This window comes from Manduca sexta, chromosome 23 (genome assembly GCF_014839805.1).
Source record: "Manduca sexta isolate Smith_Timp_Sample1 chromosome 23, JHU_Msex_v1.0, whole genome shotgun sequence".
Lineage (NCBI taxonomy): Eukaryota > Metazoa > Arthropoda > Insecta > Lepidoptera > Sphingidae > Manduca > Manduca sexta.
Genome location: NC_051137.1, coordinates 6,061,145 through 6,078,945, shown reverse-complemented (window position 1 = coordinate 6,078,945; position 17,801 = coordinate 6,061,145). Strand labels below are relative to the sequence as shown.

Here is a 17,801-nt window from a genome sequence, read left to right as displayed (position 1 = left end):
AAATATAAACTCGCAGACGATGGCTGACTTGTCCACCGACTATACATTTGCCAATGCTTTTTTCCATTTAGTGCTTGTTATTTCCGTGCCGATAGTTTCTCGGAACGCAGACCGCTAATTTGTGTCATATTCATCGTTCTATGAAGCACACATGCCAATTTGGATCGTCATCGGCGAAGCAGCCGCGAGACACTTAACATTTATGGAGGGTTGGTATTCGCGTTCATGGCCTGTGACAAACGACTGCTTTGCAGCCTATTACAGGCGCAGTTACTGATAGTACTTACGTGTTGCGCGGAGGATGGGTGTGTTGTCCGCTGCCCGCTCCCGCGGCCGCTCCGCTCGGCAAGACGCGCGCCCGCGCCGCCGCCGCATGTGTCGCCACACGCAATTAATTCCCTGTCACAAGAGCGTTTGGGCGTCTCCAAGTTTCTCGTTTTGTTTCTTCCCGCGTTGTAAAATAATTAGGACGTTTTGAGGTTCGTAAAGGAAGCGTTACTTTATATCGACAACGCGGTACATAAATCTTCATTTGTTCTTTAATGAATTATTTTTTTAGTTTAATGATTAGTTTATTTTATTATATTGAAATATTTATAGTCGTTTAACAATAGATGTTGGTACTAATTCTTACATACATCTACACATTTCTTAAGTAAATCGAGATAGGATATCATTTTTTAAGATCTAATAAGCCCCTTTAATAATATTTTTTCTAAAAAGCGTTGTACTCAGTCGGTATATTATGCCACGCCTCACTTTCAAAAACGCAATTTCCAACCGCTCAATATTAATGAACCCTATGGTAATGAACACCATGTATTGACAGCGCGCAGGTTCCGCCTTCGCAACCGGCTTCAAACGACTCCCCAGGGCCGTCGGTTATTGATTTCCATTGATTCTAACGCGTTCCTAGATTTACTACTATCACCTAGCGACGCTGGCATCCATTAGTAATTCTATGTGGTTATATTCCCGTATATCATACTTGTAAAGGCGTGGTTTATGCGCATGTTTCGCTATTATGTTTGCATATCGTATAATATGTTTTGTTAAATAAGTCTCTTCTCTACTTGATATTGTTTGTTTTGTTGTTTGTGTAATTCATACGAAATTAATATAGATTCTATTTTGAGATTTAGTTTGGACGAAAACTTATTGCCTCACCAAACATGTGGAAGTAAATTAAGTTATAAATTTAGAAGCAGCTTCAAAATATGAATGTTACATTTAATTTTAAATAATATTAAATAACACGGTAAAAATTGTGATATCAAAGCTTCGATCACAGCAGCGTTAAAGCGACGGGCAGACGGCTGCGCAAGGGCATCGGCTGGCCCGATTTGGCTGACGTCACATCTCTGACAGTTAAAACATTCGTCGAACGGCGGAGATAGTGTCACTGATAACCCAATCCCTTACAACAATAAGAATACACTTAGCATGTTTGCACCTGCGCCGGCGCGCCAACACTGATCGATATGACTTATGCCCGCATAACTTATGATCAACAAAAAATATAAACATTTAAATACACGGCCAAAAAAGTAATCCATAATTCGAAAGAGCCACTAATGCCCGATACGAAGGAAAACACATTCGATCGAAATCTACGTTTCATAAAAAAGTGTCACCGAATTTTTATGCTCATGCGACGTTTGTTAAATCGATTCAGAATGAAACATCATTATTGGTGCTTTATCACGAGGAACGTTGATATAAGACGAGATAAAGGTTGGTATAAAAAGTGAATAGTGTGGTTTTTTTGTGTGTATCGCGGTGTGAGACTGTTGGTCGCCGCGCGCGCCGCGGGGCGGTTTCCCGGGAAAGCGCCGCGGGCCGATCGACCCGTTTCAATGTTTAACGTTTTACACCCACCACGCCATTGTCCCAGTGCCCGGTTTCTATAAAACCTTTTGTCTGGAATTCGACTCGCACCGAGGTGACAATGTTTGTTAGCTTTACGGATAATCAATGCATACAATGCGTTTTTTATTAGCCGATGACTTGTGAATTTGTTATGATCGATCACCCCGCTGAGGATGTATCTCAAACAAAACCTGCGAATAGCAACCTGCTTCGTGATTTTCTATACATATATGAGAATATCTTTTAGTTAATATTAAAGACATGCACAGGTGTTTACTTAAATAAAAGTTCATTTAAGTGCTTGTCAGTTTCCCAATTAACTCATAGCTCATGAACACGGTGACACAGTTTTTGATACGTTAGAACACAGAGTACAATAAAACGATTAGAGAAATCATGTTGGTAGTTGTATTGGTCACATTATAGCTGTTATGCGGCTTGAGGAGATAATCACGAAAATAACTACGCTCCCTCACTCACGTGTAGCAAACGCACTCAATAGACGCTTAATTGAAATTTATATCTCATTTCTCAGTATCAACAATCAATATTCTAAAATCTCCGAAGCTATTCTCACATTGAGCATCCATAAACGAGTTCCATAAGTGTATAATCGAACAATATAATGAAGGAGTAAAGGCAAACACAATTTCAATAACAAAGGGCAGCTATGACAAATAAACATATTTCACGGGCCAAAATGGCTGCGGTCAGGTGTCACGCGCGTCCTCCCCTCCTCCCGCCGCGCCGCCCTCGCAGCGCCCGCTGCCCGGTCTTCTTTTTATTCTTCCATTATAGTCTTCGATTTTTTCCACCTGATTACTCTGTTTCTTCAGTTTTAGTCTTTATAATATATTCATAATGAGGCAAGAAATCAATTAGAATCTAATTAGTTTATCAACGTCAAATAAGTAAATAAAATTCAAATGTATTGTATTTCGACCACTAACTCTGTATCTGCTAAAAGCGCTGAATTAATTGGCTTAGTTCAAGTGTATATAAAAAAGTATTGACATATTGGTGAATCATTAAATAAACAAGACCATAAACTAACACAAGTCGAAAATACAAGAAGTCAACGTACTTGCTTAAGAATGGATTTAAAATAATTTAAGATGAAATTATTTATTGAGCATTGGTCTCGCTCTCTCTTGTTGGGTTAGGTAGAGTCGCCGGTAGCGAGGTCTCGATCGCACGCACCATCGATCACGCGAGGTGTGACGTCACGCAGAGCCGTCGTGTGCGGCCCCACTGAATTTATTGCGTCTGCGCACTCCACCACCAAAGAAAAACTAAACATTTGTTAGTGCCATCAACTTTTTAATTAAATCACTACTGACATCACATCTATAGAACATTTTATTGATTAATTAACTAAATAGGTTATATGTAAATTCAAACAAGGATTTATTCAAAATTTACAAAAATAATCATTTCGTCAAATTGACACAACCAAATCCATCAAGTTATCCAAAAACTTAATGTTGTAAACAAAGATTTTTCTGAAATGTGGCAGATTGCCTACTCGCTGATATTTCGAATATACAGTCAGAACTACGGGCACGAGTGTAAGGTAGACCTCATACTAACAGTGGGCCCATTGACGGATCTGTTGTCTCAATTAAACAGAGAATCATACGGGCGGTATCTTCATTGAATCTTCGAAAATGGTATTTATATTGAGGACAAAACTATAATTATGTGGATGTGCAGAATGCTGATCAAAATTATAACACAAGCGGCAGAAGATTTGTATAATTTGCATACAATTTCGTTTATTTTATCATTAGGAACAATCGGTGATAGCTTACAACTGATCGACATATTAGATGAAGACGACAGTCTCTAAATACATGTGTTTGAAATACTATAAATATAAAGCTCAGAAATAGTTTTGTTTCACTATAATTAAAATAGATCTATTTTAATCTAACGACTGGTTTTGAATAGTGTAAACTTAGGTTTGTTATATAATTGAAACAAGTATTTTACCGAAATACCACAAAATATTTTATCAACGTCAAAGTAGGTAGGTATATGTATAGAAGAATTTGAGATATTTTTATAAAAGTTATGTAATCAACTTGTAAACCAACCAACACAGTAATGTTACTAATTTTAAAATTATTGGATTTATTCTCCAATGATGAATAAAGAGTCTAACATTTACCAACTGTGCATAAAAAATTTTACGAGTCATGTATACTTATACTATGTCTTATATTTATATTATTATTGGGTACCGTTTTGAAGCAATGATAGGAATAAATAAATATCTTATGTAATAATCGGACAAATAAATGAACATATAATGCCTCTAGTTGTTCTATAATCAACCATTTAACTAAATTATCCAATTTTAACGTATTAGAGAAAAATCAATTCCCAGAAATATTCCCACAAGTGTTTACGGATCTCAGTGGTACGTGTCCGTGGGTACGCACTAAACAAGTTTTACAAATCGGCAATTTACTCTCAGCCGAGCTATTCGTATTCCGGGAATATTATCACACTCGGGCTGCAATTCACGATACCACATGCAGTGTTCATTACTCCGGACCGTTTACGAATTATTGTCAATAAAGCATCGGCTTTCTGGAAAGCCATATTGCTGCTCGCAGCTGTAGGTGGGACCGAATCAGCATCCGCTCGTCTTTCGGATTTTCCGATCGTGTCCGATTACGATATTTGAAAACATGCCGTAATTCTCGAGATTTATAATATTAAATTGCGGTAGTAGAGAGGACTCGTGCCCAGCTTTGGGATACCCGTTATCATTAAATTTCCATGCCGTGTCCAGGAAGGAATAGGATAAACATAATACTGGGATATTATAATGCTCGAAGAAAGGAAATTTGCAAAACATATTCAATAAGCTTCAGGTAAATAAATAATGTATAAAAATATATATTACATATATTTTAATGTTTATTAATGAAGAGCTACAACAGCAAATTAATGCACGAGTGTACAGTGAAAATTTGGTAGGACTTATTATAACATAATAATTTATTCTTCATAATTATATGTTATAAAAGCTATAAGCTTGTCGTCATTTAAACAAATTATACAGTTAGGTTGGCGAAAATTTATCATATTAATTTAATTTACATTTATATATAAAAAATATTAAGTTGGAACATATTCAAGGAAAACGAGCCGACGGCCCATATCCAATTATTATTTAAATAAAGCATATATTCGTATAAGTAATCTCACTTGAAGAAATATTTTAAAGGAATTTGTGATTAGTTCAATAGTACAAGTACTGATGCCTTCGTATGCTTTATCTTTTACGTTGAAAGATTACCATTCCGCCTAAACTAACGGGAAATTAATATGAAATTCTATAACTCCCTCAGCGCCTTTTTGTACACTGTTTATGCTTATTCCTAGTTAGTTTACGTGATAGAATACGTTAAGAAGTCTGAAGAGAAAATGCTGCGGCGCGGCGAATGATTGTCGGTTGCTCATCGCAGCAATGCATCAATCAGTGTGATGGAGGTAGAAGTTGCGCGGGCGCACGCTAAACTGACATTTATTTATTCTTCACAATGTCCCCTTCGTGTTTCGCTTGTTCAACTCATTTACTCTGCTTTAGGTGACGTTTCCGTTTAACTTAAATACGCACGTATTCAATGTCATCCAAGACAATACATAGCTTATGCCCTAAGTAATTCTTCTTCCAAAAGTATAGGTTTAGTCTTTAGACGCGGCTTTAATCATTTATGTTTATAACGAAGACGGTTGATATTCATAAATAGCTGTAGTGACATTCGTTACTCGACACGTTATTATTTTATAAAATGTGTGTTTTTTTTGCAAGCTTGTCAATAAACCGCTATAAATACATTATAACGATATGTCTGTACGGTACACAGACAAGCCAAAAATTGTCACCTCCAACGCTTTATGAGCACACTTGTATAACACGTGTTCATATTTTCCGTAAAACCCTATAGAGCGAAGTTCTTCCACAGGGTTTTTACTTCCATAAACAATACATCACCGAAATAATTAGAGCATCGTTTGCAGCGTGGGGACCGGCGCGGCAGGCGCGGCCGGCGGCTGCGAGCAGCGGCGCGACGCTTATATCTCTCTTCTTGACGCCTTTTTGTGAGATTTTTTTGTTTCCCGCTCGGGAATAATGTCATTATGGCGCCTTTAATGTTGTCAGTGAGCAGGAACGCGCCACCGCCGCCCAAGGCGAACGTTTGTTGATACTTAAATTAGGTTGTTTTGACACGGCTCGTTCTTATGTTTGTACTAAATCTAATAAACGTCACTGGCGAGAAAGCGTCTCATTCATTATTCCGACGTTTTATCTCGGTGATAATATATTTTAAACTGTTTTATTTTATAGAATTTTAAACTATTGTAGTCAAGAGCGGGTATTAATAAATACAGCTTTACAGTATCGTTTACGTGTAAGGAATGTACAAAACAAACATTGGAAACAATTGCGGCCGGCCCGAGGCGGCCGGCGAGCCGTGATCCATACATAATGCATAATACGTCAATATTGTCAGCTACTACTTGTATTGTAGGCGCACTCATTAGGTGTGGCTAAGGCGCGAGCGGAACTGCCTATTGTAGTCAATAGCGCTCGCCAGGTGGGTGTGCAAGCGTAAGCATGTGGCGCGCCGTGCCCTGACCCTCGACCCTCGATACCACCGCGCGAGAACTTCCAACTTTATGGAGCAACACTACATCACTGGAAAAATATTATTGAACACAATGTGCTTTACATTCTTTTATCTACACGTTGTATTATTACCATAGGGCTCATTCGGTCTCACTCTGCGCTAATGAAATTCACGCTAAGAAGCTGACAATAGACTCATTCATTTCCTATTGCCAGTAGTGATACAACATATTTTAACATGAGTACATATTTATAGATGTGAATTTCTAAATGGGCCACGAGTGGCAACAAATGTGCTTTGTCGGTTGTTGTAGCTATTTTCAAAATCATTAGTTTGCACGTGACGCGTTACTTGAGAAATTACTCAGCGCAAAACCGAAGACATGTCACAGAGCGGTCAATATTTTGCCGTGTTTATTATTTCCTTTGATCCGCATCAACATTGTGACGCGGGATATTTATCAAGGCGCTTCGGGAATTAACGCGCTACTGATGAACCACTTCAAACGGACACATAAATATCTTCTAACACAAATTAAAAAGTACATTTTCGCAACAATGGAATGTATAGAAACTAACAAAGAGGACGTTTGTAGTGATTAACGACTATCAGTTATTTGAAATTATCTTCATTATAGCAAAATATATTATGCACATTTAGCCGTCGGGGAATTGATGTTTTGGGAGAAAATTTTATTTTTACAGTTATTAGAAATGTCGCGCAATTTTTAATGTAGGTTAAAAACAAAATAATATTGTATCGGGTTCATCGACCGAGATGTGCGGTCAGTGCGGAGTTGTCAGAACAATGTGCAATTAGGCATCGCGTAGGTGTGCGACAGGTAGAGCGATCGGAGAGCGCCTCAATCACCAGATAATTACCGTCGCCGACTGGTCGCACTGAAAGATTGACGCTCACACGACACACCTCGATCGCTTGTTTATTGCGAACCATTCAAAAATGCAATATTCACCTGGTCGTCATAAAAGTGCCAACAGCGCGCTAAAATTAATACCGATATTGGTTTAGAGCGATCCATTGACGCGCTTCACACGCGGACACTATGTGACGGTGACCGGTTCGCGTGGAAGGTTTTATCGTAAATATTATTCATAAATTGTGCGCAGCCTCAGCGGGAGCGGCACGCAGCGAGGGGGCGATTTTTCACCGGTGCTGCCTTTACTCTGCCAAACACAATTTTTTAACACCTCGCTTCGATCTTAAATCAAACATTTGCTTTATGAGAACGTTGACTCGCATTTTCTTAGTAATCATTTTGAACATTTGCATTTTAATAAAATCTTTTAATTGCATCGCAATTTTTTTGTAATTGTACAAACGAACTGTGGGTATATACACTTTAAATGAATGATCACCTTACACCACTGAAATTTAATCTATCCCTCATAAAATATACAGAATATAAATATGTAAACAACGGAGACACACCATACTAATTGCCGCATTAAGCTAAAATATAAAAGGAATAAAGAATTTTATACGTTAGTAGTCAACTAAAATGATAAACCGATGTGGAATGTCGTCAATAAGTTAACCTTGTTAGTTGGTGTGTGCAGTACTCCGCGGGTGGTAGCTCGGTGGACACAACTCCGGCCCGTCCTCAGTGAAATGCTGTAATGATCCAATAAGATATAAATTGCTGCATAATGAAACTAACTCGCTGTTCCGATCAAATTTTTGTGATCGTCTACAAGTAGTCCCAGAGTGATAAAAATGTACTAATAGTGAATTTTACATATAAAGTATTATAAATGGGTGTTTATATTTGGACATATGCTTAACTTTTATAAAGCGGCTGCTTTGTCTTTTGATACTAACTTAGATATATGAAAAATTCCGTCCAACAGCCAAAAAAAGGCTATTGCATCGTTAGAAGTTGATTTTAAATTCAATTACTCTCAATGAATGTCAGTAGCAATACATCTGATGTTGTATTTCTTTACTTTATAAGCCTACATTGTTTAAATTTATTTTTCTTTGTTTCAGATTACGAAACTAAAAATAGACAGTAATCCATTTGCAAAGGGTTTCCGCGACTCTTCACGTCTCACTGAATTTGAAAGGTAACTATTTCCGCGCGTCATTTATAAACTATATTGTTGTGCCAGTAAAATGTATACAGTTTTCCTAAACAAGCTTATAGAAGTGTCCAAATAACGTAAATAAAGCAAGCATTCGTAACGGTGCATTAACCGCCTTCAGTAGTAGCATACCTGTGTGTATTTATTATATAATATATGGTTTAATTTTATGAACAGTCATTACATGACATTAGCATACGATAGAATTCGTTTTGATCTCTAATTGTGTATCGGCTGTCGGTTACGCTCGCAGAAACAAATATAAACGGTCGGCACGCCGCTGCTGATTGTTGCTTCTGTGCACGCAATTATAACTCCACTCTCCCGCTTTATTGCTTCTTGGTCAATCGAATAGGCTAAATTATCTACGTATACAGAGCGATACGTCCCTGCCCGTGCAATTTATAACTCACTTCCCTCACCGCGCTCGCTTCACAAAACTCACCAGTTATTAATCGCTTTCATTTTGTTTGACGTGCGATGCACTGTATCGGACAAATGTGTTATTTTAATTTTGTTTGTTTGAGATTCTATATCACGGGAGAACACGACAGAACATCAGTCTTCCCCGATGAGGCGCGCTTCAGTGCCGCCAATCATAGGTAGATGATCCATTCATATATTTAAGGAATTCTTGGCAACACTTGAACGAGATTTACAATTTATTTTTTTCCTGTTCCAGGGAGACTATGGAATCGATGCTGGCGGAGCAACACTATCTGCGCTCGCCTCTACGACCGTTCGACTTGGATCAACACAATAATAACTTGACACTGGAGGAAAAGGCTATTCTGGCGGCGCGCTCGCAACTATTTCTTCGCGCTGCGTACCCTTTGTACGGAGTGCCGGCGGCGGCGCTATGGGGGCAGTGGGCGTGCCTGGCGCCGCAGCTCCTTGCGCAGCAGCACCTCGCGGCGTCAGGCTCGGGACTACAGCTGCCGCGGCCGGTATACCCGGGCGCTCTTGGAGCAGCGCCGAGTCCGCTCGCACAGCATCGCTTCTCGCCATATCCTCCTCGACGGGCCTCGCCAGGCTCATCACCGGACTCACTGCGCGACTCGAGTCCGCATCCGATGCCACTGGCGCCGCACCCCTCGCACACCCCGCACCCGCCCCACAGCCCCACTTAGTGATGAAGCTGCGAATAAAATCCACCCTGATATCTCCCTGTAATAAAGTGCGTCACTGTACGAGAGTGTTTATATGGAATGTTTGTAAAAGGCAATCCAGAATTGCGTCGGCGTTCCGTTTATAGTAGACAATTATTTTACGCATTATAAAGTGAAACTAAAATGGAGAAACTGAACGGCAGTGCGAATGTAAAGAACTCACCCGGCCGCGGGACCATGTCGAATCGAGAAATATATTGCGCGGGCAATGTTTGTATTATATTGTAAAGTGATATTTAATAATTTTAATTTATATGTATAATTATTATTGTTATATGTTCCTAATAGTTTCATCTCGTAGCGATGGTCTCAGCTAAATTCGTGTTATTAGAGGTACATGCATAGGTCTAGTGAATTAGCATAATTGCATTGGAAACGTTTCATGAGTGTTTATTATTTTATATTCGATCGACCGAATTGTTAAGGGATTATTTGTGGTAGGTTTGGTCGAGCTGTTCTAGTACTAAAAGGTAAATTATAATATGATGGCCTTACACAATTGTTTCAAATGAATGTATTATGTTCAACATGGCTGAATACAAATTTCTATTAGATAAAATGTGCAATACAAATGGAAAACAAATAATGACTTAAATTTTATAATAAGATTAGATGCATTGATATTAAAATGTAGAAATATATTTGCTGTGTAATTTTATAATAATTTCAAAGTCCGAGACAGATGGACGAATATGTATGTAGATGTATCACATAGTTACTTCGTAGTTAAATTATAGTTATTATAAATAATATATTGATGAAGAATAAGAATTAAATGTTTGTTAACGCATATTGTTTTTTATTTATTCGTTGAAACGCCGAGAAATGTATCACCAAATAAATTATTGTAATTCATTACGTTGTTTTACTCTATAACTTTAAACTAATAAAACATCGCAAGAGCGATTTCTATATGCCTAATAAACCGAAATGCAATTTAAGTCTATAGATGTCCACTAAATATATTATATTTAGTTGGATTTTATCCAGCTACCCTGGTCTAAGAAGTGCACGATGCCCTAGTTGGGAACGAAATGATCTTAAAATCCAAGACACAAACCTTTAACTTTTTGAATTTACGTTAATCAATTATCGTTCACTTTAACGGTAAAGAGAAACATCGTGAAGAAACCCACAGACCAAAGACAACTTCAAAGGTATGTGATGTCTGCCAACCCGCATTAGACTAGTATAGTGGACTTTGGCCTAAAACCTTCTTAGTAGTTGAGGAAGCCCGTGCTCAATAGTAGACAGTATATAATGCAGGGCTGGTATTATCATATATTATTATTATTACTCTGGGCTCATTAACCGCTATTATCAATAAACGATCGGTTATTTCGAACTATCTCAAAAATTAACCATTCAGAACTTCTTCATATGACTTATTTTGATTGGTTTAATGTCGGAATTGGATTGAAGATTGAAATTAGGATCGTTTATTGAAAATGACTGCAAGTAGACATATTTTTCTTATTCTGCTCAGTAAAGTGACTAAATTATAAATGACGTTAAAGAAAACGTAGTCCAAAATAACATAAGCTCAAAAAAAAGGCTCTAATTCGACGGCATATTAAAGTTTATTACGGAACAAAGCTTTTGATATGCAAAAATAACCTTTGTGGTGAACGATATTAGGTTTGTATTAAGTACGAAACGGATAGCCGATCTCGGTTTCAATTCCAGGGCTTGCACCTCAAACTTTTGAATCGTGTGAGTAGATATTGTAAATTATCGCACAACAGTAAAGAAAATCATGAAAAGAAGTCTAAGTATCCCAGAAGATTCTTTATTTAGGCCTCAGAGATGTTCGAAAATTTCAAACCATCCTATATTATAATTGCATGTTGTATGGTAACGAGTAGGCCTATTATGTCTTTTCTATTGAAATAATGCATAAAATATGTTTTATAATTAAGCCAATATTGCAATAGGTTGTGAAGTAACATAACGTAAATTTATTGACTCCACGAAAAAAAATCTTGTACTTTTATTTTTAAAATCTGTCGTTTAAAAAATTCGCATATATCTAATTATCTTCTATTATTTTTTATCATTCAAGTCCTCAAATACATCGCAACTCCGTCGCAAACAATGTACTCTGTGTAAGTGTTAATGTTATGTCGGAAATTCCCGTTAGATGGCGGTAAGCGTAGCAAATGTAAACGAGCCCTGAGGCTTGCGATGCAAACGCGATCTTTACTCTACACAACTAAACATGGATAAGGTGTAACATTTTCTATTTATCCTTAATTACGTACTTTTTGCTACACAGGTATTGGATTTATGAAACAAAGATTTCAAACCTGTACTGTAATTAGCAACTTTGATGTAGGTGTGGAAAATAAACAGGTTATGTTGCTAACTACATGAATACATTAACTTGTATGTATGATTAAAATTACCAACAATATTACTAAAAAAACGCACAATTACCCTAAAAATATCACGCATTAAATTTGGAATGTTTACAAAGACAATCAATTAAAACAAGATACAAGCTCATCCCCACACTACGCCGTGCCAGATTGTGATATTGCAACAAATTAGAGCGACACGGCCGGTGATTATGCAAAGCGGCCATAAAGTTATCTCTAGGAAAACAGAACGGCGTCACCCTCAACTATTCAATTAAAATGAAACAGTGTCGAAGCGATATTCCGGTCACATAGAGCGAGGGAGGGACTCCATCGAATTAGTACGGCGCGTGGCCACATTACTGGGACAAATTTCACATCCCAAGGGCCCACCGATACAACTAGGGATGCAACGCTAATCTAATCTGGATTGTAGCTAATAAATGTAACCGGCGAGTCGCCTTGCAAGAATTTATTGCTTGTAAAACTGTTTCCAATCGTGGATATTGTGGGGATGACGGTACACTTTTGTTGAGAACTCTCTCTCAAATTGAATTTAACGTTTCGCTGAATATTTGATGTTGTTCAACTCGGTGGCGTCCGTAATCGAAATTCGATTAACATTCAGATTTGATTTCGAGCTCGATAACATATACCGTGCCAATGATTAGCATTTGTCAAATATTGTTCGTTTTGGAATGATGTTTCGTACTTATAAATTAAATTAATTTACATACAAATTTATTGATATTTAAATTTGAAATTGTTTTAATTGACAAGTTAACTAAATATACAGTCTTTAAACTGCCCCACTGAGCAGATACCTAAACTAAATTAACCACTTAAAATAATAACTATATATCCGGGTTACATAGGTAAGAGAAAACAAAACCTTATTCAGCGTGGATTATCGGCAGTTTCCTTGGGCTGAGCAGTCTTGCAATGTGCCGGGGTATGCCGGGGTACGCCGGGGAGCCGCGGCGTATCGCACGTAATGCCGTGTTATTGGCCACTCGGCTCATAATCCCCTTTTAACTGTGGATCCCGAGCGGCGCGGACGTGTTCCGAATGTTTATATCCAGTTTCTTCTGTTCGCGGACATTCGCACTCCTTAGCTTTGATGTCAAGCCGTCGACATGCCGCATATTCATTTGTGACTGAACTCGACCTATTATAAGTATATAAGTAATGTATATAATATTCATTTTTTTTTCATTTAAACATGTATAACTCATGAAATCAATCAGTTATAGAGTGGGAATCAACAATGGACTGCTTTTGTATTTAATCGCTTACCAATACCGTTATGCAAAAAAATTACATAATTGTACATACATACGGATATGAAACTATGTTATGCTATGTACTTTTACGGATATACAAATATACGCCAGTCACCACGGTGGTAGCCGTGGGGTCAACAAATCTCGAAATAATAAGTAGTAGACGCATGATATGAATGCTCTTTCGGGTAATAATTTAAAAGGACATTATACTCAAGTGATATAAAAGTGGAGTGGGTCCTCGGAAGCACTTACGCATGCAAAAGAGAATGGGTAGGCGCGAGGCGAGGGTGACTGGCGGATGGGAGGTGTGTAGGTGCGCGGGGGACGGGGGGAGCAGCCGGCGCTGATGTCGCCGTTCCATGCCCACACATCTCCACATTTCAGTAAAACTGCAAACGTAACAGGGTAATAAATTCACGTTTATTACCGCAAATATATGTACCTCTTACCTTGGCAGTCGCTACCGGAACAAATCGGGGGTCCGACGTTTACGCAGAATACGCAGAACGTGAGTTATGGAATATTAACGTAAACGTACACGTTACGGTGAAACAATGCGTGCCGAGAAGCACCAAGTGTGCAGCCGTAGAAATGTTAAGGATTATCAGAAATTCAAAACGGTTCGCTAATGGAATTCAACGTTATTATTTATCGCTTTAGGTATTCATTGGCGCGCGTCGTTTACTCGTTCTACGATATTGACAACACGTAATGGCCACACATAATTCACAATGTTTATATTTATGATACTTTTATTTTGGCCTTTCGCGTTGCGAATGTCTATTTGACGATAATAGGGTGCACAGAAATACTTAGAAATACTCGTTGTTCAAATTCAATAGCTCAATTTTTGTATCATAGAGTTTTAAATTATTAATTCAATTGGATGAACAACAATCTAAGGCGTTTTAGATATCAAAAATCAACAGACTAAACATATAACGCAAAATTCTGCAGCTTTAAAAGCAGTTATTCTGAAAGTACCTATTAATCACGTCATGAATAATATTTCATCCGACGCAGAGAACTTTATCATATCTAATACCCATTCAATTAAAGATATAGCCTAATTTACTCTCTGACCAATTATCAGTACTATATAAACGCCTTCAATTCCACACTTGCTAACAGAGCACAGTGCAACTCCATAAAGATATTTGCGTTCAATAAAGTCAATGATCTGACTTTTCCCATTTTTCCTCCACGAGCGGTTCCTCCACGTTAAACCCAACCCCTAGCCTCCCCTTGACCGCCCCTTGCGGTGCAAAGTTGAGGGCATTAGCGTGTTATCGGCGGCGGCGGTGTGAAGAAGGCACCCACCTGAACCTCGCATTAAAACACTCCAAACGACACCTAAAATTACGACTCTATCAAGCTCTACCTCTTACATTGAAGCTGCAGTATAACCGGCACCAATGTACTGTTGAACAAAAGCATCGATGTAAGCAAAAGTAAAGATGTTACAATATATGGTAGAGCACCCTAATAGGTGTAACAGATAGTATCTATAAGCGTTGAGATGTGGGGATAGGTGGGAAGCGTGAACGTGTTTTGCAAACCAGTCGTGGAAATAAGGTGTCCCCAATTTTACTTTGTCAACCGCCACTGATAGGAGATAATGTAGTGTTACGAGGGAAGTTTGTAATAGGCACCTTTTCGTTGTTTTATTGTACAAATTATAATTTTGCCTCAGGATGTTTTGGCCCGTGATACTGTGTTGGTGTTTTTTAAACTATTTGCGTTGACTAAGAGGGTAGGACTATAATAATAGACATAATAAAAATGATTTCAAACACAAAAATGGATGCGATTTCATGGTACGTAGTGATACCTATATTGACAAAATCTGACACATGAAAGGCTTACTGCCTTGCCTATATGACCCTATAAAATCTTCGTACGTGGTTAAACACAAAAAAAATGCTATAATCAAAAAATAATGTTTTGAAAATGTTTATATTGAAGGTTTTCAATACATTGTTTCTTTTTGTATTAAAACACAAACACTGTTTTCGCTTCTCACAATTATTTCATGATTTATACGAGTTTACAAATAATCACCGTACGTTTTCCTTACAATTACATTTCAATTTTTCACACGGTTATCGTAACATATTTCTAACGAAATTAGTGTGGTTGGAGATATTGCAACGGATCATATTCGCAAAAGATCCCTGCGGGGTATGAGCCCATTGACAGGTTATTGATACAAATAGACTTATCCCACCTTCCTCCCCCGATCACACCCGCGCACCCACCCAGACAACACCAATAAAACCTGATTGATATTGTGTAAGTGCGCTCGGAAAATGTGGGAACTCGATTGATGTTACAGCCAAATTCGATTGGAGGAAAATTGAAAAGAAATATTTAGTCAGATAACTTTCCGTCTTACGGTGAAGGTTTAAGGTTCATTATGCGTATAATAGTTTGGACGTTTAAGATGTTTTTGTTTGTAATTGGAATGTATTGATAGTAGTCAGAGGCGTGAATAGTGTTGTCTAATGGTGAAGCTACATTTGCTACTTCGAAGCGCGTCGGGATACAACCCACCTACACATTATCATTCTTGATTGTTTTGAATGGATCGATTTTAACTTCGCCTCGTTGGTAACATGAAAGGCGAAACATTTCACCTGTGATTAATGTTTTACTAGTTGATTTTTGATGTAAAGATCACACGTATCAATAAATCTTGATTGAGTGCTGAATTTGTAAAGTTCGAAACGTTAATTCAATTATGTATATTTTGCTTTGGGTTGAATTCTATTATGCAACCAATAGTTTTAAATTCAACAAGGCAGTTATAAATACGGTCACTTGTTAGTAATAAATGACAATTCTTGTCAATGAACAATATCAGTGTCAATAAGAAATAATTGAGAACAACTACTAATCTTCTAAACATACATGAATGAAGAAAATACAACATTCAGGATTAATCGCTTGTCAAACATCCGCCTCTGTACCCGTTAATGGTGACGGTGGCGCGCGTTTCTAAACAATTCTAATATTAACCGAGCAGTTCCATAACGTATCGACATATCCGCGTGGGTGTCTATCGATAAGTAGCAATGTCCTAGAATTGAGTGACAGCACTGACCCGAAAGATGTGGGCGGCAATTAACAAGTTATTGGAGGGACCTTGCAAGAAATCTCGAATATAACATTGGCTTTATCGACAAGGCGATCGTGTGTGCCATAGTCGTGTGACATGACAGACGGCTCGCTTACATAATTGTGACAGGTCCATTTATCTGCCGCTGTCATTACATGAATATTTGGACATACATTTTCTAATTTTTAAAATGTAATGTTACAATTATTAATGTTTAAATGGTTAAGGAATGCGTTGAATACATTGTGGATTTGTTTTTCGAAAGTTGTTTAGTCTAGTTATTTAATCATAGGATTTGACGATATAGGTACCTAGGTAATAAAATCTTATAGCCATCCATTTTTATGATCACCATATATAAATTTATGTATGAATTATTCGCAATGCTTGGATTTAATAAACTTAAACTGAGTCACTCGTGATAATTCAAAATTTACTATAAACTGTACGATCGTAGATAATCATTGCATGAACACAAAAAACGATAATCTATTATCAAGTAATGATTTTTAAAATCCGTGCACATTGGAATCCACATCTTACAGTTTTCGGAACCAAATAATAGTGACTGATTTGCGATCAACATTCTTATCGTTAGATAAAGTGTCAGCATTTTTGTGGCACAAATCTATGTACACATGATTCACCCCGACATTAAGAAATTGCACTATTGCAATGGTTCAGTGGGTTGCTGTCCAAAGCCTATGCATAATTATGAAAAGATATCGGGCACTCAAGAGCGAGTTTAGAAGCTCGATAAATTACAAACTTGAATCATTCCATTCTACATAGCACACCAAACAAAAACACAGAACATTATCGACAAACCATAACACTATTTTTAACTCACTAAGCAAAATTGCTTATTTGTAAAGGGTGTACCGAAATGTAATTTATGCCATTCTGATCAGTTCTGTTTTTACTGCGCTCTTGAGGGTTAACAGTGTGAATAGCCACCCCATTGTGGGAAAATATCCATTAAATATTTATGAACAGTGTATCGAACTCGAATATAACTTGTATCGACGGAGTAATGCGTGCTGTAATGTACCGCGTGAGTGTTTTTATAGCCCATATTCAGGGAACTGAATTTGTTAATATCTATAGTGATATGACGTCAATTGCTTCGTGACAAGCTTACATTGAAAGTGTTTCAACGTTCATTTATTAATAATTACAGATGTTTGATATGAACAATATGTGGATAGTAGATCAACATTTTAGATACATAGGTGTTGGATCTAATTCTCGTTA

The 17,801-nt window shown here is 37.6% G+C and overlaps 1 protein-coding gene across 2 annotated transcripts in view; it reads left to right on the top strand.

Moving 5' to 3' along the window:
* Positions 1 to 10,576, top strand: part of LOC115450724 (T-box transcription factor TBX20) — a 33,225-nt gene extending 22,649 nt beyond the window's left edge. Inside the window, exons 5-7 of one of the 2 annotated variants that reach the window (XM_030178807.2) lie at positions 8,523 to 8,599; positions 9,145 to 9,219; positions 9,300 to 10,576. In XM_030178807.2, the coding sequence (XP_030034667.1) occupies positions 8,523 to 8,599; positions 9,145 to 9,219; positions 9,300 to 9,747 (600 nt within the window). In that variant the 3' untranslated portion in view covers positions 9,748 to 10,576. The remainder of the gene's footprint in view (positions 1 to 8,522; positions 8,600 to 9,144; positions 9,220 to 9,299) is intronic. The other variant, XM_030178808.2, reaches the window with a different exon arrangement.
* The last annotated feature ends 7,225 nt before the right edge of the window (positions 10,577 to 17,801 follow it).